This window comes from Exophiala spinifera, assembly GCF_000836115.1.
Source record: "Exophiala spinifera strain CBS 89968 unplaced genomic scaffold supercont1.5, whole genome shotgun sequence".
NCBI classification, from domain to species: Eukaryota; Fungi; Ascomycota; class Eurotiomycetes; order Chaetothyriales; family Herpotrichiellaceae; genus Exophiala; species Exophiala spinifera.
This window is the reverse complement of record NW_015622517.1, coordinates 2826730-2851311: the sequence shown is the minus strand read 5'-3', so window position 1 is coordinate 2851311 and position 24582 is coordinate 2826730. Positions and strand designations below refer to the sequence as shown.

Genomic DNA, 24582 nt, shown 5'->3' with positions numbered 1-24582 from the left:
AGATGCTACGATATTCCTTTCCGGGCACACTCTAGTCATCAGAAGATGATGCCCTCGGCCCTGACCACCCGCCATGAATCAGCTACAATATCAGTCAGGGCAGCGGCAGCAACAGCAGCCTCCGCCGCCACTCTCCAATGGCAACAGAAACGGCTCTCTCGGAAGTACGTCTGGCGTAAAGCAACCTGAACCTCTCGAAACCAATCAATCCCGCGCGGCGCGTTTTGAGGACGAGAAGAGACGGATCGTTGAAAGCTGCTTCAACAAGAGGGATCAGGATGGCATGCAGGTGGAGTCATACATCACCCACGTTAGAATCCTAGAGGATGCATCCTATCCTTCTTCTCCGCCGCCGCCCGAATCTCCTGCCAGCAACAAGAAGAACAGAGTGATTCTCGTCGCGGTGCGAAGGTCGGGCAAAGTCAGGGTCCACAAGGCTCGAGAGAATCCTAATGGCACCTTTTCTATCGGAAAAACATGGAATCTGGATGAGCTGAACACCATCATATCATACTCCTCGATGGTGCCGGCCACAACACAGCAACAAATGGAGAAACAATGGGCGTCCAATACAGGCTTCACAATCACGCTAGGGAAGCCGTATTTCTGGTCGGCACCAACGCCAAAAGAGAAGGACTTTTTCATTGCCAGCCTGATCAAGATATACAAAAAATATACGGGAGGGAAAGTACCAGATCTCATCGGATTCTCGCCACAGGACGTGGCTCACCTGACGGGCAATCCGGCTCCTCAAAGTGCTCCTCCATCCAGGGCCGCAGGGACTTTCTCTCCCTCTGCTCCTTCCGATCGATCGACGCCTCCTGCTCAACCGCCCTCCGTGCCTGCGCTTAGTTCAAACCGGCCGCAGTCGCCGTATACTGCTCACCAACCTCTTCCACTAAGCAGAGACGGAAACAGAATAGTGTCGCAAGAGAATGAGCGAGTTTACTCGAGGCAGGATCATCCCCAGATGGCAAGAGATGGACTCGTACCACCTCCCCAGTTGGAGAATCGCGCCCCATCGAGGCAGGAGCGAAGCACGCCGCTGCAGGAGCCTCCCAGAAATCAGCCATATGGTACTCAATACCGACGGGACGATGGACGTGCACCATCGATAACAAGCAATATGCAGTCGACGCCGCCGCGCCCCTCCATTAGTCCGAAACCTTCAAAGACGTCATTGTCGAGAAATGAGACTGCTCTCGAGCCACAGCCTTTGAGACCAAATGGCATAGGAGCAACCATGCCAGCAGGCTTGGACTTAGGTAAGAGATTGGGACCTCAACCCAGTCAAGATTCTTTCCGCAACGCCTCAGGAAACGGAGCCATTGGTAGCTCAAGGCCGAGCATCACATCTGCAGACCGGAGGGCTCCAACAGAGTCAAGACCTGAAGTGCCCACATTCATTGAACCGTTGCCTGAAAGGAAGAGACCTGTGGCAGCTCCTCTCGAGCCTGTCACGGATCACTTGGGTCCTCCAAGTCAGGATGGCGACACTTTCGTAACCCCTATGGGGACGCCAACGGATTTGAAAGAGGAGTCGCAAAAGCGTGCTCCAGACTACTTTGCTGCCAAACAATCTCAGAAAGAAACCCAGCCAGAAGAGGCTACACCCGCACTCCTTAGCACCGCCTCGCATGAGCCTAACGGTCGAGATACTCCTCCAAGCCAGATCACAAACGATGCGGCAACGAATGAACACCCTGAGACCACGTCACCGCCTCCAAAAGTTGAAGAGGAGCATCGCCCTGGACTAGGGCCTATGTTCAAGAAGAAATCCGGTAAAGATATCGCCAATCAATTTCGACGAGCTGCCCTTGCAGCCCAAGCGTTTCAGCCTCGTCAAGGTGGTGCCGGTGCCCGACTGAAGGCCCTCCAAGACAAGGAAAAGCAGTCAAATGAGCCTGACGGAATCACTTCTGTTGTTCCAGCGCCTTTACAACGAGGCATGAGTGGCGATAGCGCCAGAACAGGCACCCCAGACTTGGTCACTTCCACCATTGAGAAGGAACAGCCCGTAGCTAAGGCCAACGATGTTATCCCGAAGGTTCAGATTGAGCGGACAGCGACCTCGGATAGTGTTGCAAGGCCTCAAACGCCGGTCCAGAAGCCTATTGCCCTTACCGAGACCCCCGAAAAACAAGCACGAGCAGAGTCTCCAGACAAAGCACGATCACGTTCGCCACAAAGAAGACGTAGACTGAAGTTGGAAGCCGAGGTGGAAAAATACTGCTCAACCTTGGGCGTAGACCCACGTATCATGGATGGTCGGGGTGCAGACTTTAACGAACTTCTGACAGAGTTTGGTTGGGAGGGCAAGCTGGCTGATGAACAGAAAGTGGAAGATTTCGAATCAAACATTCGAAGAGAGATCGGCCGTGCTCAAGCAAGTGGCTGGCTTGGTCATTTTGAACAACAGGAAAGTAAAGTACAAGAACTGGCAAAAGCATTCGAAAAGGCAATTGCCGAATGTGAAGAGTTGGACGGCCTGCTCACGCTCTATGCCCATGAACTCGACACTCTACATGATGATATTGAGTATATCGAGGCCCAGGGCCAAGGTTTACAGGTACAGACAGCCAATCAGAAGCTGCTACAGTCTGAGTTGGAGAGCCTCCTGAAGAACCTAACTATATCATCTGAGGATCTGAGAGCACTGAGAGCCGCGCCAATCGACAGTTACGACGGCTTGCAGTCCATCGAAAGCTCTCTGGCATTACTCTACCGAGCAATGTTGACAATCGACCCAGAAATCCGGCAGAATAAACTCCGCCAAGCTGATGCCTCGGCAGGTCGTGCTGGCGTGGGCCAGTTTGCAGATGCCGAGATCGGGCAGATGCGCGCTGTCCAGCAGAAGAAGGATCAATACAAGGAGGAGAGCACACTTTTCTTGAACCGACTCAACCAACATATGAAGGTAATGTTCCAAATGGCCGAGCAACGAACAAGCGAAGAGAATGCAACAGCAAGTATATCCTCAGGCACATCCACATCTCTCAATATCCGAGCCTACAGCGCCTCGAGACAGGACCTGTGGATGTACAACACTATGATGCTTTTTGTACGAGAGGTCAACCAATACGAATGGCAGACGTTGATCAGCAGCTATGAGATAAATGTGAAGAGCATATATCAGGCCCAATTTCGGGATTACTCAATGAGTCTCAAAAAGACTGCACGAAAGCCGACTGGGGAAGAACAAGAAATCCTGTTCACCCATCAGGAGAAAGAGAAGGCTGAGGAGTCGCTCACATCCACCGCTGCTCGAAAGCTCACAGTCAAGCGTGGCAGGACCGTCAAAACCAGTGCCCTGCGCCAGTCGATAGGCGGTGAGAGGCGAGACGGCAGACCGGAGGCGTGGACAATATTCGATGCTGTGCTTGAGCAGCAGGCCACAGCCATCTCCGAAGAACAAAACTTTATTGTCCACTTCTTCCACCTAGATTCCCAATCGAACACTGACTTCGCTGAGATTGTCCAGTCTCGCCCTCCTGACCAGCGCAAGGTCCCGAATCTTCAGGCGAAGCAGTCTTATGACCCAGACCGGAACATGGCCAAGATTGTCCAGAACACTGTTGGTGGCATCTACTCTTTCTGGGAAATGGACCTGCAAAACCTGATCACCTGGGTTTTGAAGATGGACGAGATCCAAGGCGTCGGGGTGCTCGTCTCCCTCGAACAGTGCTTGGCCAAATACGAAGAAACAAACCAAGAATTCATCACTCGAACTGTCAGGATCCTCCATGAGCGACTCACAAGCAAATTCCATGCCTTCGTGGAGCAGCAGGTCAAAGCCATTGAAGAGACCAAGGTTAAGGTCAAAAAACGAAAGGGTCTCATTTCATTCATGCGTGTCTTCCCCGAGTTTACAGCGGCTGTGGAAGATATGATACCTCAGGAATCCGCACTTGACTCCCTAGATGTACGATTCACTGTGAACGATGCCTACACTCGTCTTCTTAAAGCCATGTGGGAATCTCTCAATTTCATCGCGAAAGACAATCCGGCTGCTGCAAGCGGGACTACGAGTGCAAATGCCCCAATCAGCGGAGACCCCGAGGATAAAGAGGCGCTGAACTATCATATTTTGTTGATCGAGAACATGAATTACTTTGTCGAGGAGGTCAAGACACATAACAACGGTGTGCTCGAGGAATGGGTAGAGCGCGCAGGCCAAGACCAGGTCAGCCATCTTGGTCAATACACCGACGCGGTAATACGACGACCACTGGGCAAGTGGCTCGACTTCCTAGAGAGCACAGAGGCGATGATGAAAGGCATCTCAAGTGGCGAATATACCAGTATTGCTAGCAAGCCCAGCCATTCACGCAGCAGTGCAAAGAAGATTCTTGGTGCGTATGATACAAGGGAGGTGCGTAAGGGAGTGGAGACATTGAAAAAGCGGATCGAGAAGCATTTCAGTGATGGGGATGATGGCGGATTGGGAGCCAGCACGAGCAGTCTCAGTCGTGGCTTGATTGGACGTGTGTTTGAGGAGTGTGCCACTCGATATAGCCATGCTTGGGATAGGATGAGAGTTGTGGTTGATCGTGTCTACGAAGGTGGATTGGAGATTGAGTGGAGGAAGGAGGATGTTCAGACGATGTTTCGGCGTTGAGATGAGGTCGTGATCTGCATTTTGATGAGCCAAGGCTATGTATATCATTTTTGAATCAGAAAGCACATTTCCATGGATTTAGACATACTATGAACTACTACTACTGTGTCTGTTCGTCCGCCATGCGGACTATCCCACGATATTTCACTACGGTATGATAATACGGGCGCACGCATTGTGGACTAAGCGTTAGTTACAGAAGCGAGAGCTGGGAACGACTTTTTTCCCCTTTCCCTTTTTTCTTTGCCAGAAGAACACACAAACAAAAACTTGGCCCTCGGCTCTTACAGCAGCGTAAAAGACATATGATGTACTACATTAGAATCTCTCTCTCTCTCTCACTCTCACTCTCACTCACACACACACACACACACACACACACACACCTCCCGGAGGGCTGACGCCTCAACATTGACATACATAGTTCTCGGGCATTGGTCTCTGGCCCAAGCCGTAGCCGCCTCCGTAGACGTTCTCCGCGACCATGCGGAGCATCATCGGCATCATGGGATCGCTGTAGTGGTCCTGGATGTCGGACTTCTCGACCGAGTACGCGATGTTGAAGTGGTCGTCCGTGGTGGCCACGCGCTCGCAGGCCGTCTGCTTCTCTTGGTTCCACCACGCTGGCAACATGCCCGCGGCCCTCGCGCGGGCCAGGAAGTCGCGGAACACCGGCAGCGGGGGGTCACCGCCGTAGATGCCGTGGTTGTGCTGGCCCCACGTGTAGTCGTCTTCGCAGCGCAGACGGAACGTGTCGATGAGCATCTGGTAGGTCTTGGTCTCGGAGTCGAGCGAGCGGAAGTAGTCGACGAGACGAGGGTGAGGAGCGTTGCCGTTTCCGCCGTTGGATCCTGCCGCCGCTGCTGCTGCCGCCGTCGGGCCTCGTCGAGGGCATTCGTTCTTGTGTTGCGGCCAGTGCGATGTCTGACATTCTGTATGCGACAGCCACGACCACAGACTGGGTCAGTACTACCAGGCAATGTATGGAGGGGGATCGTGAGCGGGTCGTCTAGAGAGAGACCGGGGCGAGACGGATGAAGGGGTCGACTGATCGACGGACTCACTCACTCACTCACTCACCTTTAGAACAGTAGGTTGCTTTCTGGCATCGGCCGCATCGTTTCAACGTAGATCCGGACGGCAGTTGATGCTCGGCCTTGGTGCACGCGGCACAGACTCGCGCTCCAGCCCCTTGGTGGAGTACCCGTACTCGTAGGTGCATTCACGTTTGCAGATTCTGTCATGTTCAAAAGTCTTCCCTTGATTTTGTTCCCCTCTGTTACAGACTCGTTTGATGTAGGCACCCTTGAAGGAGAATAGGGGATAGCCGTGAATTGGCAGACGTGTGGCCTCAAGCGGTCGATCGATATCTGGTCTTAAAAGTCCACAAGATAAGCTGTGTCTGCTCTGGAATCAGGGGGTTTTAGCTTGCCGTGAAAAGAAGTTGGCCTTCAGATACGACCGGCCGGTACCTCGCAAGGTTGTGATCGGTGATCAGGTCTGAGAACTCTATTCCCTTCGAACAGGAAGGACGAAGTCTACTATAAACACCTGTGCGTCCCAAGATGTTTGCTTTTCACAAAGGGAAACAACTGAGTTTGGCAAACACGGCAAACATCCAAAAGGCGGGGTAAAAGGAGAGTACAGGTACTCGTAGATAATTGGACAATCTTATCTTTACAGAAAGGAGGAGAGGTCATAAGGTATGACAAGATAACCGAACTCACGAGATTGTCTGGGCCTCACATGGGTGTTTTGTAGATGGCCCTCTTGAAGGTCGAGAGGAACCCTGGAGCGGGAGTCTCAACAACAGCTAGCGGCAGGTCCTGAGATGGCTACGAGAGCAACAGCAGATTACGTAGAAGACCTTTGTCCGGATGTCTTGTAAACAGAGCCTTGGAGGGATGGGAGGATGGTAATTGTCTTCGCCCATCCCTATTTCAGCTTGAGGTAGCCTTTGCGTGTCTGACGTTCGTTCAACGCTTGGAAGCTGACCGCGGCGACGCAAACCCCGAGGGCCTCACAGAGTCAAGAACCGTAGCCTAGTCAGATCCCCCAACCCTAGGTGTTTCCTGCCTGCGGACGAGTAAATGCCGCGGCGGCATCGGCGTTTTGTTGAGATAGAAAACCGGCAGATGATGGCACCAAAGGTCGAGCGAGAGGTGCATAAAAGCGGTCCTCGCCTGACTTTCTGTAAGAGGAATTGAAGTTGTTAGCACGGATGCCGCTTTTGCGGACTTGGCATAAATCTCCCTTGGGGTTTCTCCATAACATGCAACGCTTGTTGATTTTCTCTTTTTCTTCCCTTCTCAACAACAAGTTCTGTGTCGCAACGATCCCGTCCTCCCATCGTTCCTTCGGGGGCATGGGATGTGTTCGGTCGATTGTTGCGAACGTCTCGACTATTCCTGTGGAGATATTATCGCACTTCCATTAATGTCCAACCCAGTCGACAGAACTGAAATCGACCCGAGACCCTTTCGCGCCCTCCGGGCAAGGTCGGCCTTGAGCTCGCCTCCCTGAGGTTGAACTCGGCCGGCTGAAAGCGGTGTGTAGGGAGACGTCTTATTCCCAAGCTTGGTGTTGATCCTCGTCGAGGAATGATCACCGGGCAAAACCAAGGCTATTGTCTACATACCATCCCTCGTCCCTCAAAACCTTTCAACGAATTCCAGGAGGATAAATCGAAAGATGTTGAAGGCGTTCCGGAGGGTCTTTGTCCCCTGCAGATCTATGGTGTGCATTTGGTCGTCTAGTCCTGATAGCAAACTCCGTACTTCCCCGCCTGACATGACTTAATGGACATTACACCATGCTTGCAAAATCTATCACGCTTTTCTAAGCAGACACAATGCAGGTACCTTGGGGCTCTTCACCAGCTCGTCAGACCCCTCTCTCGATCAAAACCACCTCGTAACTGACTCTTCGGCTTGACCACCTTCCCTTGAAGGACGGTGTACTTTACGATATTCTCACAATCCTCAGGCCGCACCCTAGCCAGCCAGATCAGCTGTACCGCTTCTCTCGCCAGTGGAGCGCCGTCGATCTCCTCGTCCGTCCCATCCTTCCTCCGTCCTTCTCTTCGATAGACCATTACGTTGGCACTGTACTTGTGGCCACCCACATGGTTGATAAAATATATCCCTACACCACCAGGTCTTTCGTCATGGATATCTCGATATAAACCCATAGGTCTCAATATGCGTTCGAATTCTTTTCGCAGAAGAGGCGCCGATTGCCCACACCTGGCGTCTCGGGTCTTGTGACTGCACATTAGAATAAGATAATCGTGTGGAATATGTTTGATGGTGAATGATGAGGATATCGAGGCAGGTACGGGTGCAGGGTCGAGTCTGTTGTTCGATTCATCTGCGTTCTCTGACGTTTGACCTTCTCCATTGACGGCCGGCGTTTGTGCATGCCCGTTCTGCTCTTGTGCTATCTGCGTAAGAGGTGTTTCGTTCGTGACACTCTGCTCTACCACCTCAGTCAACAACTTGTCGACTTGACTCGGCGCAACCTTCTCGATCATGACCCAACTGGGCAGTAACATACAGTCGCTTGTGCCTTGTTCAACAGTATCATCGTGGTCGTCCGCGCCACTAGGCATGTTACTTGCGCTGAGCATGATCTTCCCGTTCTCTCTCTCTACTCCAGCTTTGCCTACGGCGTGCATGACAGTGTGTTTGATGTCTGTGACATCGCGAACCCAGTCGGACTGCCCCGTGCCCACGATGAGATGGGTGTTCCATCCCTTGACGTGGCCATACAGCTTGTCGCTCTCGTCAATAGAGAACTTCTTGGGGTAGTGCGTTGTGCAAGAATCGCAGTCTCTCAGGCATTCTTCGCCGTCGATCTCCGGCCGCGTCACAGGAAATAGGTCTGTCTCTGTTCGCGCAGTGGTGAAGCCTGTAGAGTGCTGCGACGACGAACCCGAGCCCAAGATCGTCTTGAATCCCCGCAACAGAGACATTCTGGAGATTCGAGAGGACGAGGAGTGCGTGGGAGCGTTGTGAGAACGAGTGCTTTGGATACTAGGCATGGTGGAATCGCGTGCGCCGGCGGGGGATCAGATATACCTAGGAACTTTTTTCGAACAGGCCCCAAAGTTGGAGAATCTTGGGCTTGGGCGGCTCCCGAGTGGACGGTCGATAGGCATGCGATTGTGAATGATTGGGCGCTGCGTAGCTTAGCGGCGCCCACCAGTCGGGGCGACTCAAGATTATCTGATTGATAATTTGGGGCCGGTGCCGGAGATACTGTAGGACCGCGATGGTCTTCTGTACGGAGACGCCCTTCCTCGTTCCTTGTAATGTGTGGACACGAAGATACCGTCGGACCAGATCAGATATCAGTAACACTCAGAGATGGCTTTCCAGGAGGAAGAGCTTTCGATTAATCACCAGAACCTGGTTGAATGGCAAGAGGGCGGGCAGGACAAGTACTTTGTATTTATCTCTCGATGGTCAGGCAGCATCCATTTCGGGCTTTATGCAGCCTTCATCTCGACCGAGAAGTGCTCGCTACACCGAGCCCAATCGATCCCGGACTTGCAGCCAATCTCAGGCTCCACGATGTCCTCAATAGAGAGAATGTAAAGAAATCTGCCTGTGGTCACTCTGCAATGGCGACCGGCGATTACGTCGTTCGCCGGACTTATGAGTATGGGCATGTTTTGTGTTCAGAGCCTCAAAGCCCCCTGCAGCGGCCATATGAGCGAACGCTACAACTGCTATCCAGCTGCAAAACTTTAATATTTCAAGCTGAGTATGGCAGTCGAAGCTGCTCCCACTCTTGGCCGACCCTTATGTGGCAGATCAGCATTCGCAAAACACAACATGAATGGTTGCTTGGTGTGCTCCACCATCATTCACAGTCATTCCACCTGGATGACAATGCAGATTGCCCCTCCATGGAAAAACATTCAAAAGAGGATCGCTGAGCTCCTTGGAGCTTTCTGCCCTCTTCTTTTCCCTGCCCTTCTTGCACTACTTGCTTCCCTTCCTCCTACCACGAAAACTCATACTACCTGGTACGACGGTACTCTGGGAGTCATGGAGCCTTTCGCCATGGACCATGTCCAGTTGTCAAGGTCAAGGTAAATATGCGAAGATTGCATGCCGGGTGTTCGACTTTGCCCCTCATTGCTGTGTCCTTGCTCTGTCAACTCTTCATCCTCTGCTGTGAAGGAGAAGTGGACGGGCAAGAATGATTCAGCTCTGAGGGCGTGAAGCTTGATCTGAGAAATACCGGAGAACTTGATCTGGATAATACCAGCGAAAGGACATGCCTTCTTTGACATCGACATCCACACCAGTGGAGGGGGGTTAGCTGACTCTGGCAGATTTTTGACCTTGAACACTTGTCAAGATGTCGACTGACAAGATTGTCTTCTTGACCAACTGGTACTTACAATTGCTACCTGAATAAAGACAGGATGTACTCACACTTAACTATCCAGGCACGCTACGCCATACCACGCCCCTCTTTACCTTGCCCAAGCCAGAGGTTACTTCAAAGACGAAGGCATCAAAGTTGCTCTCCTTGAACCCAACGACCCCAGCGTATGGCGTTCCTTTCGTCCTCAAATGATTTCCACAACAGGCTGACCCTACCCAGGATGTCACTGAGATCATTGGCACTGGAAAAGCTGATCTCGGCTTTAAAGCCATGATCCACACTCTTGCTGTATGCTCTCTCTTCTTTGTGTGCCTATCGGATACATCCATTTAATACAGCCTAGGCCAAAGCTCGAGGGTTTCCCGTTCAATCAATCGGCAGCTTGCTGGACGAACCTTTCACAGGGGTTGTCTATCTAAAATCAAGCGGCATCACACCAGACTTCCGCACCCTCAAGGGCAAACGCATCGGCTACGTCGGCGAGTTCGGCAAGATCCAAATCGACGAACTGACCTCCCACTACGGCATGTCTCCGTCCGACTACACTGCCGTGCGATGTGGCATGAACGTCTCCAAGGCCATCATCGAAGGTACCATCGACGCCGGCATTGGCCTTGAGAACGTCCAGATGGTCGAGCTTGAACATTGGCTCGAGTCTCAGGGCCGGCCCAAATCCGACGTTCAAATGCTCCGCATCGACGAGCTTGCCGAGCTCGGATGCTGTTGTTTCTGTACCATCTTGTACATTGGCAACGAGGCATTTTTGGCCGAGCATCCCGACAAAGTCCGCTCTTTCATGCGTGCCGTCAAGCGCGCCACCGACTTTGTCCTCCGAGACCCCGAGGCCGCGTGGAAGGAGTACATTGACTTCAAGCCCGTCATGAACACGGCCTTGAATCGCAAAATGTACGAGCGCAGCTTCCCTTACTTCAGCATGGATCTGAAGAATGTCCGTCGTGACTGGGACAAGGTCACTGCTTATGGCAAGCGTCTCGGCGTGTTGGAGAAGGGTTTCGCCCCCAACTATACCAACGACTTTCTGGGCTGGAAATTGCAGGGCGAGAGTCCCGACCCAACAGGTGATCAAAAACGAATGGCAGACTTGCAGTGTTCCATTAGAGCGACTGGCGGACTGAGACGTCTTGAAGCTGCCGCGGCATAATCAACCGCACGGCCAGATTTGTCAACTAATTAGTTGCGCACTCAGTGAGAACGTGTGCCGCCTGGTTTTCCAGCCGATGATCAAGGGGGCCTGTCACTCGTTAATTATCCGGTCCTAGCCTTATATAGCTCAACAGAAGTGAAGTCAAAGCATTGTCCCTGGTTGTTGTTCATTTTAAGCTGTAAGTCTCCTGTGTGATGTGCTTGGATCGTTTACTATATTTATCAAGATTATATGCGACGCGACTGGGAAAGTCTTTATATATTTTAGAGAAGTTTTGAGTGTACGGAGCATGGGTTTCCTCGCGGTAGTACCGGGCACTAAAACCCTCCGAAGTCTAGGGTGAATCATAAGTTACGGTTCATGTCAAACAGACGTCCCGTAACAATTTTGCCCGCGCCTTCAACTCCCACCTTTCTCAATTTGCAGAACAATTTTGCAGAGCTTTCGCATCTTCGTTGCGGGCCGACTATCATCATGGCAGCCGCGGACATCGAGCAGATGAACAAGCTCAGGAAGAGCCTGGGCTTACCATTACTCAGTGTAAGTGGACAGCCTCCGCCATCGTCTGAAGGACCATCATTCAAAGAACATTCTCCAAGCGACGGCGGTGACGACAGCGACCAAGAGCCTGCATCTACCCTCGAAACTCGAGAAGCCGCTGGGTTTGGGAACTACAACAAAGTCCGCGAAGAAGAACAGAAACGCCTTGAGCGAGAAAAGCGGAAACGAGAGATCCAGAAGAGACGCGATGCCGAGGCCAGAGCCAAAAAGCTCGAGGGGCGGGGTCTTGGGGAAGTTGATGACGACATCGACGACACGAAGGCATGGTTGAAAGGACAGAAGAAGCGTCAAGCAAAGATCGAGCGGGAAAGAGCAGAGCGTTTGGCCCGAGAACTGGCGGAACGAGAAAGAGAGGCAGCGATTGAATACTCTGCCAAGGATCTTGCTGGTGTCCAGGTCGCACACGAGATTGGCGATTTTGATGAAGGCCTAGGTGAACAAATCCTGACTCTCAAAGACACCGAGATTGGCAAGGATGAGGGGAGCGAAGAGGAAGATGTCCTTGAAAACGCCGAAATCATCGCTCGCGACAAGGTCAAAGAGAAGCTCGAGCTGAAGAAAAAGAAGGCATATGATGTCAACGACGATTCAGAGAAGGGTCTTTTATCGCAATATGACGAGAAAAAACGAAAGGCTTTCAAGCTGGATGCTCAAGGTGCCTTGGATGACCGTGAGGCTAAACGCCAGCAGATTGGGGATGTATTGAAACACACAGTCAGCCTTGATATCTTGAAGCCTGAACCCGTTTCAGACTACATGGAGATCAAGATCAAGAAGCCCAAAAAGAGTAAAAAGTCCTCGAAGCGGCAGAAAGTGGTAGATGAAGAAGACGACATATTCCCTGTGCAGACCATCACAAATGGTGATGACATGGAAGTCGACTCTGCTCAAGCGACTGTCCGAACTCGGAAAGTCAACGACGACTTTAATGACGACGACGACGACCTTGCGAAAGCCCTCGCCAGAAGACGAGCGGCAGTGCTGAAGAAGCAAAAACGGAAACCTGAAGATATTATAAAACAACTGCAGGAAGAAGAGCAGAACGAAGCCGAAGCCGAAGCGTCAGGGGAAACTGACGGGGGCCTTGTACTAGATGATACGACTGTATTTCTGGATAATTTGTCATCTCGTCCAAAGGACGAACAGCTCGATTCAAAACCTATAAGATCAATCGAGAAGGAAGAGTCGCCGGAGCCGTCAACTGCAAAACAGGAAGACGAAGATCAACCTATGGGCGAAGCATATTCTGGTGTGGAGAATGAAGAAGAACTTCTTGAGAGGCTACGACGGGAACAAGCTACCCACACTCCTGATATTTCTCACTCCGGTCTTGACGAAGAGAAGACACTCGATCAGGGTATTGGAGCTGCTCTCAGTCTCCTCCGACAGCGAGGACTGGTCAAGGAGAGCGATGCACGTGATAAGAATTCTTTGTACAAAGATCGGCAAAAGTTCATTATTGAAGCACGTCTCCGTGAGCACGAGAATGAACAGAAGGCGCGTATGCAGCGTGAGCGCGACCGACAGTCTGGCAAATTGACTGGCATGTCGGTCAAAGAAAGGGAGGAGCATGCGCGTTGGCAAAACACGCAACGAGAACACCAGAGCTCCATCCAAGCTGCTGCCGCCTTCAATCGCGAGTACAAGCCAGATGTGCAGATCAAATATGTGGACGACGATGGTCGGCTGATGAATCAGAAAGAGGCGTTCAAGCATCTCAGCCATCAATTCCACGGCAAGGGCAGCGGTAAGCTGAAGACCGAGAAGCACATGAAGAAGGTAGCAGAGGAGAAGAAGCGCGAGGCTGCAAGTATTTTGGACAGCAGCCAGGCGACAGGAATGAATAATGCTCAAGGGGCCATGGGAAAGAAGAACAAGCAGGCTGGAGTTCGATTAGCTTGAGCATTTGTTGTCTGTGTACCTACGGTACCTAGTGAGAGACCGATAAGTCTTCAGGAGAGATCGGGCAAGTGGACATGGTGACAAGCGCTGGCCCGGTGTGAGACTGGTACAGTACACGGTACCTGGTGGTACCACCGACATTTAAGGACTAGCTAGGTAAATTGCTGTACAAAAGCCGTTACCTCAGGGATGGAGCATTGTATTATGTACCCGTGCGTACCATACCGGACCACAGGAAGAATGCCCGACTCGGTGCGAGAGAGAGAGGTAGCGAGCGCCTAACGCAACGCCTATAGACGGGGAATGGATTGTGCCCCGACGGGCATCCCGCCCGCATAAAGGTGCCTACCTGGGTGTTACTGGACTAAAACTAGTAAGCCTGGAGTCGGAGCAACCCCGACCAGGCCCGTTGTTTTCCAGCGCCAACTTTTTTTGTCCGTTGGAGAAAAGGCTAGTGAGGCGCCCTTTGCGCTCCGGTATCGACGACTCGCTGCGGGTAATAGTGACCTGACTCAATTAACCTCAAACTGCGCTCTGGGAGTCACCAAGAGAGCTTCACCTTTCCCGTCCCCTTTACCTGGGTAGTTCTTCGACCAAGCTTCGTTGCCCTTGTCATTTCCATCTTCTCCCTTGGTCTTCGATCTCATTGACATCTTTGTACTTGTAGACCTCTCTGTACCACCAACATGCTCTCCACCCTCAGACCGGCCGCTCGCATGGCGCTGCGACGACAACAGACGACTGTCACTGCGACAACCCAGGCAGTTCGCGCCGTCAACGCATCGACATGGGCCAACGTCAAAGAAGGACCTCCTGATGCCATCCTCGGTATCACGGAGGCTTTCAAGAAGGACTCGTTTCCCGAGAAGATCAACCTTGGTGTCGGTGCCTACCGTACGTATCTTGAGTGTTCTCATTGTCTTTGTACTCTGCACCATTTTTATACGTGACGCATAAATTCCCCCATCCAGGTGGCTGACGTTTACATTGTTTTTGAATACTTGCAGGCGACGACAAGGGTAAGCCCTACGTCCTTCCATCCGTCCGCGCAGCCGAACAAAAAATCGTCTCAGCGGCTCTCGACAAGGAATATGCTGGCATCACCGGCGTCCCATCTTTCACCAAGGCGGCAGCGCTGCTCGCGTATGGCGCCGACTCGCAGCCCATCAAGGAGGACCGCATCGCCATCACACAGTCCATCTCCGGCACGGGGGCCCTCCGGATAGGCGGTGCGTTCCTGCAACGATTCTATCCGGGCGCGAAGACAATCTACATCCCGACGCCATCGTGGGCGAACCACAAGGCCGTCTTCACCGACGCGGGCCTCGAGGTCAAGAACTACACCTACTACAACAAGGACACGATAGGCCTGGACTTTGACGGCATGGTCAAGGACCTCAAGGCGGCGCCCGAGGGGAGCTTGGTCCTTCTGCACGCCTGCGCCCACAACCCGACCGGCATTGACCCGACCCCAGAGCAGTGGCGTCAGATCAGCGCGGTCGTCAAGGAAAAGTCACACTACCCCTTCTTCGACATGGCGTACCAGGGGTTCGCGAGCGGCGACACCGACAAGGACGCCTACCCGATCCGTCTGTTCGTCGAGGAAGGCCATGGCTTCGTCCTGGCGCAGTCCTTCGCCAAGAACATGGGCCTGTACGGCGAACGTGTCGGCGCTTTCAGCGTCGTCTGCGACTCGGCCGAGGAGAAGAAGCGTGTCGACTCCCAGATCAAGATCCTCGTGCGGCCCTTGTACTCGAACCCACCTGTTCACGGCGCCAGAATTGCCAGCGAGATCCTGAACGACCCCAAGCTCAACGAGCAGTGGCTCGGTGAGGTCAAGGGCATGGCTGACCGCATCATCGAGATGAGAGCTTTGCTCAAGGAGAACCTTGAAGCTTTGGGAAGCAAGCATAACTGGGACCACATCACAAACCAGGTACGATTTATTCTTATGATATCAGTGGATATTGGCCACGCGTTGGTGCATGTAGGAGTTGTTCCCAGGGAAAGTTTATACTGACTTTGTGATTCTTTTTTTAGATCGGCATGTTCGCCTACACCGGCCTGAAGCCTGAACAAATGGAAGCTTTGGCCAAGGAACACTCTGTCTACGCTACCAAGGACGGCCGTATCTCCGTGGCGGGTATCACGTCGGGCAATGTCAAGAGACTCGCCGAGTCCATTTTCAAGGTGACTGGTTAGAGCATTGTGAAATATGCGTTTCCTTGCATGAAAGAGACATGCAGACCATACCTAGACATTAAAAAAAAGATAGACAGGTGGCGATGTGAGACAGATTGGCACAGGGAGTCGAGGAAAACTTCCACATGGCTTGGGAAAGAGGAAGAAGAAGAGCCCAAACAATGGTAGTATGCTGAATAGGTGATTAATTGCGATCGCGCAAGCTTCAGTTCAAGAACCAAGTTTATGAATCCCCTGGTGACTTTTTTGAATTACTTTTGGTGGCAGTCGGCAGTCGGCAGTCGAGAGAAGTCTCCGTTCCAAGGTGTATTTTTTATATTCTGACCGGATTCTCAGTGGCAGTAGGAAGTAAGTCGTATTTTGCTCGTGCGAGAGTGTTCGAGGTAGTACCTACCGGGTATTTGCAGTGAGTGTGGCCCGTTCGGTGAACGAAGGCAATCGTAGTCTAGGTCGGATTCATTCTCCCTGTGCTGGGCTCGGTTGGGCCATCTGCAGACTACCTTTAGAGTATATGTGTACCGAGAGACGTATCTACATAGAGGTATTATATAGAGGTACAGTACATATAAACCCCGAACTGTCGTCCCACCAGGGGGTCATTCTGCCGACTAAATCCCCGCCAACCAACTGAGGTACATACTGTAGTTGGTCGGATCGCTCCACCTCCGCTCCCCCTTTGTACATATGTACTCACTCCCTCTCTTTCACGTTCGTGTTTCGTCGGTCTCCTAATACTCTCCTCTCCGGTAACTTCGCTGCGCGGCTAGTCAAAGATTTCGGATACAAATACTGTGTGGAATTTCCTTGTCCGGCGGCCATCCATTTCGCCCTTCCTCGGTCGGAGAATTCATCGGGCAGATTTCCCAGGCCATTCTCTTCCTCCCCTCCGGCAGACAAGATGGCCCGCTGGAATGGCTCGTGACACCGTGTTTGGTGTATTAATACGTACATCGTACGGGGACTCCATATGATTATGGTGCGCTCTACTGCTCAACATTCGTTGCCAACTCTCACTTCTTTTCTCGACCATAGCGAGGCTGCACAAGACCGATATCATATAGACTTCGACAGCGTTGACAATGTCTCATCCAGACGAGTCATTCTCTGAATTTGGCCTGTTTCTCGCTCTTTCTGGGACCTCTCGATGGGAACTCTGTTTCTCTCGTCTCTACCGAAATTTGGCGAGGCAGGGGAAGGATGAAACTCGTTCTCGAAGATGATACAGCCTGCGGCTTGTGCGAGGGTTCTCGTCGCGACCTAGGTCGCTTTGCGGTGGTTGCTGTCCTTATGCTGAGAGTGACAGGCGGAGGAGTGCCAAGTTGCGGTGTTTGATGGCTGCTAACAGATCCTGGAAGTGTTGCATACCTGTAATTAGCCCTGGGTGGTTCGGAACCAACTTGGTGCCGAACTTGGTGTCGCGAACCGTCCCGTCGTTTTCCACGCTGCACAAGGTCCTCGACCTCGGAGTTGGTCCCACAACTGGGGCACACCTCAATTGTCCGAGATGGCGGGAAAGAGCCGACGGACCTCTCTTCAGATGGATCAATCGTGGTCAGGAAGTGCATGTGTTTGCTGGCACCGTCGGTGATCCGTCCCAGAGAAGCAAATATTGCTTCTTCCTCCTCATCTTCGCCCGACAACTGCAGAGCCTGCCGCACCGCGTACTCGGCCTTGTCCATCATCAGCTCCCAGAGATCTCTTTCCTGGGCTGCGTGGACCTTGAAGTACTGGATCATCATCAGCGTGTCCGCCAGCGTCCTCCGTTTCCGGTTGGAAAGTGGTGGTACGGTCGAGATCTGCGCCAGGGTGGCCACGAGGGATGTTGACGTGCCGGGGCAGAAATGCCTTTGCAGCGTCTCCCGTAAGGATCTAGGCAGATGGAATATGCCATCACGGTCTTGGACGTCCACGGCATCCATCAGCGTGATTGAATCGTCCGAAACATCGCGGCTGGCCTCTGGTTCCTCAAGATTATCCTCACTAGAATAACGGCAAGGTTCATAAGCACCGATCTCAGCACCAGCCTCACACCCTTCTTCACAGTCACCCCCCTTTTGAGAACCACCCCCTTCTTGATAATCAATCCCCCCTTCATAACCACCCTCCTCTTCATAATCACTCTCCGCTTCATAGTCATCGTACATCTCGTTGTCTCCCGTTTTACTACGGCGCCGTTGGAAGAGCTTGGCTGGTTTCAACGTCCTCTTGAAGACGTCTTTGACACCTCTCCACGAATTAACATTCTTGGCAAAATTGACAGTGGTCCCTCTCTTTGGAGGTGATGTTCTAAAACTACCATCTGTCGAAAGACCGTCCCTGTGGAGTACGGGAAAAGAAGAGGAGCCGATCGATCGATCCGCTCGAGGCTTCCTGCCGTCCGCTGTGTTGGGCAGTATGTGAATAGGAGGTTTCGCTCTGGATCGAGGAGGTGCCCCTGGGCCGAATGCATATTCACAGCTTGAATCTTCGTCGCTCGATCCTATCATCGCCAAATCAGATCCCATGTCTTCGCTATTAGATTCCAGATCTTCGATGTCAATATCGATCATCTCAGCCTTCGACATGTCTATTTCGTGGAAGTCCTTGTTCTCCTGGTCTACTGCGACGAAGCTTGTCCATTTGCTGACAATGGAATATGTCGCGCCCAGTTTTTCGGCATTGGAGCCTCCGATATAACTCTGGGACTCCTCAGGAGCCTCTCGGTTGATTTCCGCTTCGAGCTCCACCAGCGCCGCCTTGACCGCGAGATGATGAATTGTGGACTTGTTTGTCCACGTTTGTTCTACTGTAATGAAGTGTTCCGCCTCCGGTTTGGTGCCTGCGTTTGTAGGTCTGAGTATCACCTCCGCGGGAGGTGGTTGCATGCCGATATCAAGCAGAAAAAATATGGAATGATATGTGAAAGGATGGAGAGAAGGACTTGGATAGGGCGCCTGGATGTACGGAACCAGCAGCTTCTCCTGAGGGCGCTCTCCTAACTGGTAATTCACCAAGCTTCTTCTTTGAAAGCCAGCACCAAGACTGATTTCCAACGTCCAGCTGTCGGGCGTAAGTCCGGCCTTCAGCATGCGACTGAGACTGACGTCCCATCTGCGGTTCGCCCGGAGGTTGATGACCTCGCCGTATCCGCCGCCAAACTCTCCGATGCTCTCAATTAGTCGGTGCGAGACTTGGTCGCCTATCCCTAGGGCAAAGAAGCGTATCTTGCTTTGCAACTCCCGGCGGGTTTTGCGCACATAATCGATGACCTTTTCTGGATCCAGCTCACCGTCCGTGATGATAATAATTTGTGTAGTACATCTGTCTGTTGATCGTGATTCGACAGCCTGCTGAATTGCAAACATCATTTCGGTGCCGCCCATGTCCGCCTTGACCGTCCGCACATATTTCATTGCATAGTCCCGGTTGGCCTCAGAGTACGGCTTGGACTTGTCCCACAAGAACTGGGAGTGGGTTCCAAATGACACAATGTTGAATGCACATTTGACTGGCAGGCTGACCAAGGAGAGTGGCATGGCTTGACGGAGGGTGCCGATTTTTGTCGTGTCACTCTGATAACCGCCTGTCTTGTTAGTGGACCAGCCCATGGACTCAGACCGATCCAGAACGAAGATAACCTCGCCGTCGAAGTTTTGTGCTTGGAAATCGCCATTGAAGACTTCATTGGGCTTGACATTGACCATCAACGCAGCATGACCCGCCTGATTGGATGGAGACAGTACGGCACGGGACCGAAGTGGATGTGAAGGCGGCATTTCGATGGCTAGGACGAAGTCCTCGTCCATTATTGAACTGTGCGACTCAAAAGTTGCCACCATCTGGGTCGTGGTGCTTTTTGTGCCCAGTTGATCGAAACTCTGAACTTCAGTTGATTTGGGCACAACGTTCTTCCGAACTTTGACCCTCCCCCTGTGGGTTGGGGACTTTATGTCCTGAATGGTACCGCTGTCCTTCACTTTGATGACAATATCGAGTCCATCATCTTCAAAATTATGATGTGTGCTGTATGTTCCCGCCGCGGTACCATATCGTGGCGCAATGGACATTGGAATGACCACATCAAGCCCCTCCTTCGTGTCATCTCGAAGGGCGACTCTCAGTTCACTCACGTACGCGATTTCGACTTTGACTATAGCACTGGGCGGGACGTTGCCGACAGTGGTCTCAAAGATCTCAGGCGTATGTTCTTCGAGGAGGGCCGCAGCATGCTTCATCTTGACAGCCTTCTCGAACTCTCCTCTGGCTTGTTCCTTTGGTTTAACCTCGCCCACGAGTATTCGACCTTCAATGCTGCAGCGGAACGATGTTACCACAGCGCCGTCATAGAGCGGAAACGTATATTGAACCTTTGGTATGCTCTCGTTTGACGCGTTATTGAAGCTCTGAGTCAAGATCGTATGTGCAATGGTACCGTCTACCAAAACCTCGACGGACACCTGCAGAAGAGGCAGGCATAGAGTTGGCGGTTCGTCCAGCTTGGACCATGCCGGCGCTGGCGATTTCGAGCTAGTCACCTTGTGTGCCGCGAAATTCGCGAAAGGGAACTTTGGAAAGGGAAAACCGTCGTATTCACTAGGGACTTGAGAGTCTCTTGGTGGGATCTCTCTTTTCTTGCCGAGCTCTGGCTGGTAAATCAGCTTTCGGGGAGGCCCTGGGAAATGCATACCGGACGGTAAGCGCTCAATGCGAAAGTGGTGGCTCATGTTGAACAAAGGAGTCGACCCGGACTTGGAGCCAACTCAGAGATGGCTCCTGCGAATACAAGAAGCTCTGCCTAAGGGTGAGAACTGAAGTGTGCGGTGGTACGGATGGCGGACGAAGAAGACTGGGCAGCAGAATCAGGCTGTTGGTCTTTCGCTGTTCGCTGTAGCTGCCAGGTTCATGTTGTATCTTGAATCAGCCTAACGCAACTCGAACAGGGGGGAGGGGGCGTGTCCGATGCCATTGGAAGAGCAGGGATTATCAATGCAGGTGGTGTTCAGCTGATATCCTGCAGCCGCCTACTCGACGGTGGAAGTCGAAGTGATAGACCCTGCGGCGTGCTCCCCCGTCCCCTCGTCCCCTCGTCCACTTTTCTTCAGCCTCGAGAGCAAAAGTGACCGGTCGAAACGAAGACCTGTCCAAGAGTGTGAAGCCGAACGGAGTCGCGTCATGTCGTTGCTGTTCTCCGGGTTTTTGCCAGATCCAGCGAGCCTCGCGAGAATTTCAGACAGTATCCTTGCCAGACTTGAGAAATCTGCGGTCAAGGAGACCCAAACGTCCCAGTGGCTTCTCTCTTCACTCAGCCAGAGGCTCCGGTGCATCAATCAAGCACTCTCTAGACGTTCTAGGAATGAGAGCGCTGACAGTGACTATCTTCGGTTCCTCGAGGAGACGCTGAAGCTATGTGAACAATCACTAGCGGAGTTGAATAACTTGACAAAGTCATCGGTCCCCGTGGATGGCGCTGCTGGCGAACCTGTCAGAAATGCGAAACCCGATGCGGGGGCGGGTGAGGCGAATGCGATGGAAGTTGGTACACAGCGGATGAGGAACATAACGCAGAAGCTACTTGACTATACCAACACCCTGACACTGGCTTTACACTGGTTCGCTATAGAGTGGTATGTACATTCCTTGAATTCCCTTCTTTTCTTCCAGATCGTTAATTTAAAGCTGACAATGAAACTTCAGTGACGTATCCCCGACGATCATCAGACAACTTCAATCTCGACTCGATGCATCTTGCAAATGGCTTTACGATCGAGAAATATTGAAGCCAATCAGACCGGTCTCTTCAAGTGCAAACCACGGAGTCACATTTAGGCTTGAGGAGGCAGAATGGATGACCAGAACCTCATTGCCTCCTCGGAGGACCTTTCAACTTGTGTGTCCACGAGCAAGTCTGCCCAAGGCAGATAGCGCAGAAGGAAACCTCCAGTTTGTCTGCAGTTGCAACGCAGATCATAGCAGCTCATTGCTCTACAAGGGTTCGATCAGTTGCCACAACTATATGACTTTGCGCTCACATGTGGCAGTCTTCAAAGAAAGACTGATCCCCGTTGAGGAAACAGGATCGGATTCAGACCCAACTTGGGAGATGCTCCTCCTAAAGCCAAATGCTCTCGTCACAGTGCGCTTGTCAAACCTGCAGCCTACACGTAAGGAGGATACCTCCGAAGGACTTCAATATCACCGTGCGCTGATCCAGGAACGCAGATTTTGCTCAGCTTGAATCCCTGTCCAGTCGGTGGGCGGCACTGTTACTTAGATCCGCTGAGATCGACCGCAGCAGTGAGGTTTTAAAGGTGTCTGAAGACACGGTATCAGTGCTGCGTGTGAAGGCGTATAACTCCACGATCTCTCTTAATGTGAAGTAAGTCAGGCTGATCGCTGACCATCAAATACCCGATACAGGACAGCTGCTGTGCCAAAGCTAAGAACTCAGTCTGTCAAGTTCGTCTCTGGCGGAACTCCTCGCACGTACTTCAATGTTCCTTGGAAGCTGGGTTATTTACAGATCTTCCAATATGCCTCAGTCTCAAAAGAGTTGTTGGAAGCCTCGGAAGACTCGCCGTGTACTTCGATATTTTTCGATGAACCGCATTTCTTCATCTTTTTCAGCGAGCGGCATCCAATGTCTAAGACGGCAAAAACACAGCCTCTTGACAGGTTCATGGTCCAGGGTATGGTCGCAGTTATTTAAGACTATCAAAATCTCCAAGGCCGTCGTTAACAGTCACCCAGTATCCCGCGAAACTGTCATTAAGGATCCAGGCAAATCGCTGAACGTTGTCATTACCGACGTTGACTGCATCCATGAAGGTCGTGCAACGACTCTCCAACGTTGTTCCGAAATCCACTTCGAGTTCTGCGATAATAAAGGTACGGCGAATCTCATAATGTATGATTTTTGATCTTGATCCGCGAAATTGCTGACCGGTAACCATTTAGAAGCCACAGTGTTTCTCCGCAATATCCAAAACATGCAGAACAGATTATTGGAAAAATCGCTCCAGAAGCCTCTTTGGGGAGAAACAGTTGTATACCAACAGTAAGAAAGCCCCAGCCCCCGTATAGAGCGTGCTTACAACGACATAGTGCATCTGATATCTTGCCATCTGGCACCGCCAGGCTGCTAGGGGCACATGCCAGCTTGGTGTACAATCCGTCGGCGCCTAGGGCGAAGTACCGCCTCATAGGGATCCAGAATGCAGAAACTGTCTCCATATGCTCTGACTGGAAGTTGGCTTCACGCTTTCCCACCACGTCGAATGCGTATGGTAAGAAATTGTTGCTAACACCTCCATAGTGGAGTCGGTTCCCTGCCTAGATGGCCAGGCCGAGTGGCCGGCGAGGATTGATCCCTCTCACTTCGTCTGGACAATCTACCGCGCCGATTCTGGACGAATGGTGGTAAATAGGCAGACATGGGAGGAACTTGAAGATAGCCCCAGGCCGCCAACATCTCCGAGGCCAGTCCATGGACCAGGGCCAGCGATTTCCAGGTGGGTGACCTGTTGACTCCCTGTGGAGTCATTCTATCCCGACATCCTCGCGTCGGATTCATCTGAAAAGAAAGGAAATCAGGCTGATATCTATATCATTGAGACCAGAATAAATGAAATGTCGTCAGTGAATTGGTTCGACGAGCTTGAAAAGGTAACTTTGGTGCTGAAAGCACCCAAAAATCTGGCCGAAAAAGACACCCAGTATAACCCGGTCAAGATCGCCGTGATAGACACCGGATTCGACTCCAACCCTTCACACAAAGCGAGACGCCAGATCATTAAGTACAAGGACTTTGTGATTGCGCCCAGGTCACCAGATGGAAAGGGAATCAAAGACAAGGCCAATATGGGGAACCCAGATGAGCCTCTCGATCCCATGAAGGATCTCACCGGTCATGGGACGACTTCCGTCGAGCTCATTCTCAAAGTCTACCGAGACGCAGCGTTGTATGTCGCCCGAATCTTCAAATCAAACCAAGCAGACGAAGAGATCGAGCCGTACCTGATGGCTGATGTAAGTTCCTCTCTCTCACACAGCCTCTCTCCCTTCTCACAATCCGACCGCACAAAGCTATTTTCTGGAAAAACGAGACCTTTTTGCTAACGGCAACGTGGGAGAGGGAAGGCAATTGCTTGGGCTTCCAAGCACCATGTCGACATCATCAGCATTTCCGCCGGCTTCAAAAACGCACCGAAAGAGCTCTACGACGCGGTCGTCCGGGCCGCTACCAACAACGTTCTCATCTTCGCGTCTGCGGCCAACTGGAGCTTTTCCAGCCCGGCGGCGTGGCCGGCGCGGATACCCCAGGTCTTCGCCATCTTCTCGACGGACGCGGGCTTCAAGAATTCGCGGACGTACAACCCGCCGAGCATCGCGAACGCGCACAACTTCGCCTTCCTAGGCGAGGACATCCGCTCATCTCCCGAGAAAGAGCCCGTCAACGGCACCTCGGCGTCAACTGCGATTGCGGCCGGCTTTGCCGCGCGTATCGTCGATTTCGCCCGGCAGCCGGGGTGCCGTGGGGCATTTGAGGACGTCGTCCAGCCGCGGTCGCACATGGGCATGACGGCCATCTTCAAGGCGCTGGCGAACATGGATAGTGAGTACGAGTGCATCCGTCCACTGAGGCTTCTTGATCAAGCGAGAAAGAGAAACGATCCGGACGATAGGGCCCAGAACAGGGCCCGGGTACTTGAATATCTTGTCGGCATCATGGAAGGGGCTCTGGGAGCGGGATGAGTAA

General features: G+C 52.2%; 8 protein-coding genes across 8 annotated transcripts; 5 read left to right on the top strand and 3 right to left on the bottom strand.

The window, feature by feature from the left end:
* Window positions 1-73: 73 nt before the first annotated feature.
* On the top strand, window positions 74-4618 carry PV08_07593 (uncharacterized protein; the record flags this gene model as incomplete). Its single annotated transcript, XM_016381922.1, has 1 exon — window positions 74-4618. One exon carries the CDS (start codon window positions 74-76, stop codon window positions 4616-4618), a length of 4545 nt encoding a protein of 1514 aa, XP_016235024.1.
* A 405-nt stretch (window positions 4619-5023) lies between these two features.
* Window positions 5024-5840, bottom strand: PV08_07592 (uncharacterized protein; the record flags this gene model as incomplete). Its single annotated transcript, XM_016381921.1, has 2 exons — window positions 5024-5550; window positions 5699-5840. The coding sequence occupies 2 exons, from the start codon at window positions 5838-5840 to the stop codon at window positions 5024-5026; spliced, it is 669 nt and encodes a 222-aa protein (XP_016235023.1).
* Window positions 5841-7490: 1650 nt separating this feature from the next.
* On the bottom strand, window positions 7491-8591 carry PV08_07591 (uncharacterized protein; the record flags this gene model as incomplete). Its single annotated transcript, XM_016381920.1, has 1 exon — window positions 7491-8591. One exon carries the CDS (start codon window positions 8589-8591, stop codon window positions 7491-7493), a length of 1101 nt encoding a protein of 366 aa, XP_016235022.1.
* A 1397-nt stretch (window positions 8592-9988) lies between these two features.
* PV08_07590 (uncharacterized protein) lies at window positions 9989-11180 on the top strand (the record flags this gene model as incomplete). The annotated part of the gene is made up of 4 exons (XM_016381919.1): window positions 9989-10023; window positions 10080-10182; window positions 10238-10306; window positions 10362-11180. 4 exons carry the CDS (start codon window positions 9989-9991, stop codon window positions 11178-11180), a joined length of 1026 nt encoding a protein of 341 aa, XP_016235021.1.
* Window positions 11181-11657: 477 nt separating this feature from the next.
* PV08_07589 (uncharacterized protein) lies at window positions 11658-13646 on the top strand (the record flags this gene model as incomplete). Its single annotated transcript, XM_016381918.1, has 1 exon — window positions 11658-13646. The coding sequence occupies one exon, from the start codon at window positions 11658-11660 to the stop codon at window positions 13644-13646; it is 1989 nt and encodes a 662-aa protein (XP_016235020.1).
* A 686-nt stretch (window positions 13647-14332) lies between these two features.
* On the top strand, window positions 14333-15848 carry PV08_07588 (uncharacterized protein; the record flags this gene model as incomplete). Its single annotated transcript, XM_016381917.1, has 3 exons — window positions 14333-14540; window positions 14654-15582; window positions 15687-15848. The coding sequence occupies 3 exons, from the start codon at window positions 14333-14335 to the stop codon at window positions 15846-15848; spliced, it is 1299 nt and encodes a 432-aa protein (XP_016235019.1).
* A 1097-nt stretch (window positions 15849-16945) lies between these two features.
* On the bottom strand, window positions 16946-20551 carry PV08_07587 (uncharacterized protein; the record flags this gene model as incomplete). The annotated part of the gene is made up of 1 exon (XM_016381916.1): window positions 16946-20551. One exon carries the CDS (start codon window positions 20549-20551, stop codon window positions 16946-16948), a length of 3606 nt encoding a protein of 1201 aa, XP_016235018.1.
* Window positions 20552-20999: 448 nt separating this feature from the next.
* PV08_07586 (uncharacterized protein) lies at window positions 21000-24578 on the top strand (the record flags this gene model as incomplete). Its single annotated transcript, XM_016381915.1, has 10 exons — window positions 21000-21451; window positions 21522-21988; window positions 22047-22203; window positions 22245-22513; window positions 22605-22712; window positions 22782-22881; window positions 22929-23049; window positions 23175-23335; window positions 23444-23852; window positions 23964-24578. 10 exons carry the CDS (start codon window positions 21000-21002, stop codon window positions 24576-24578), a joined length of 2859 nt encoding a protein of 952 aa, XP_016235017.1.
* Window positions 24579-24582: the final 4 nt, after the last annotated feature.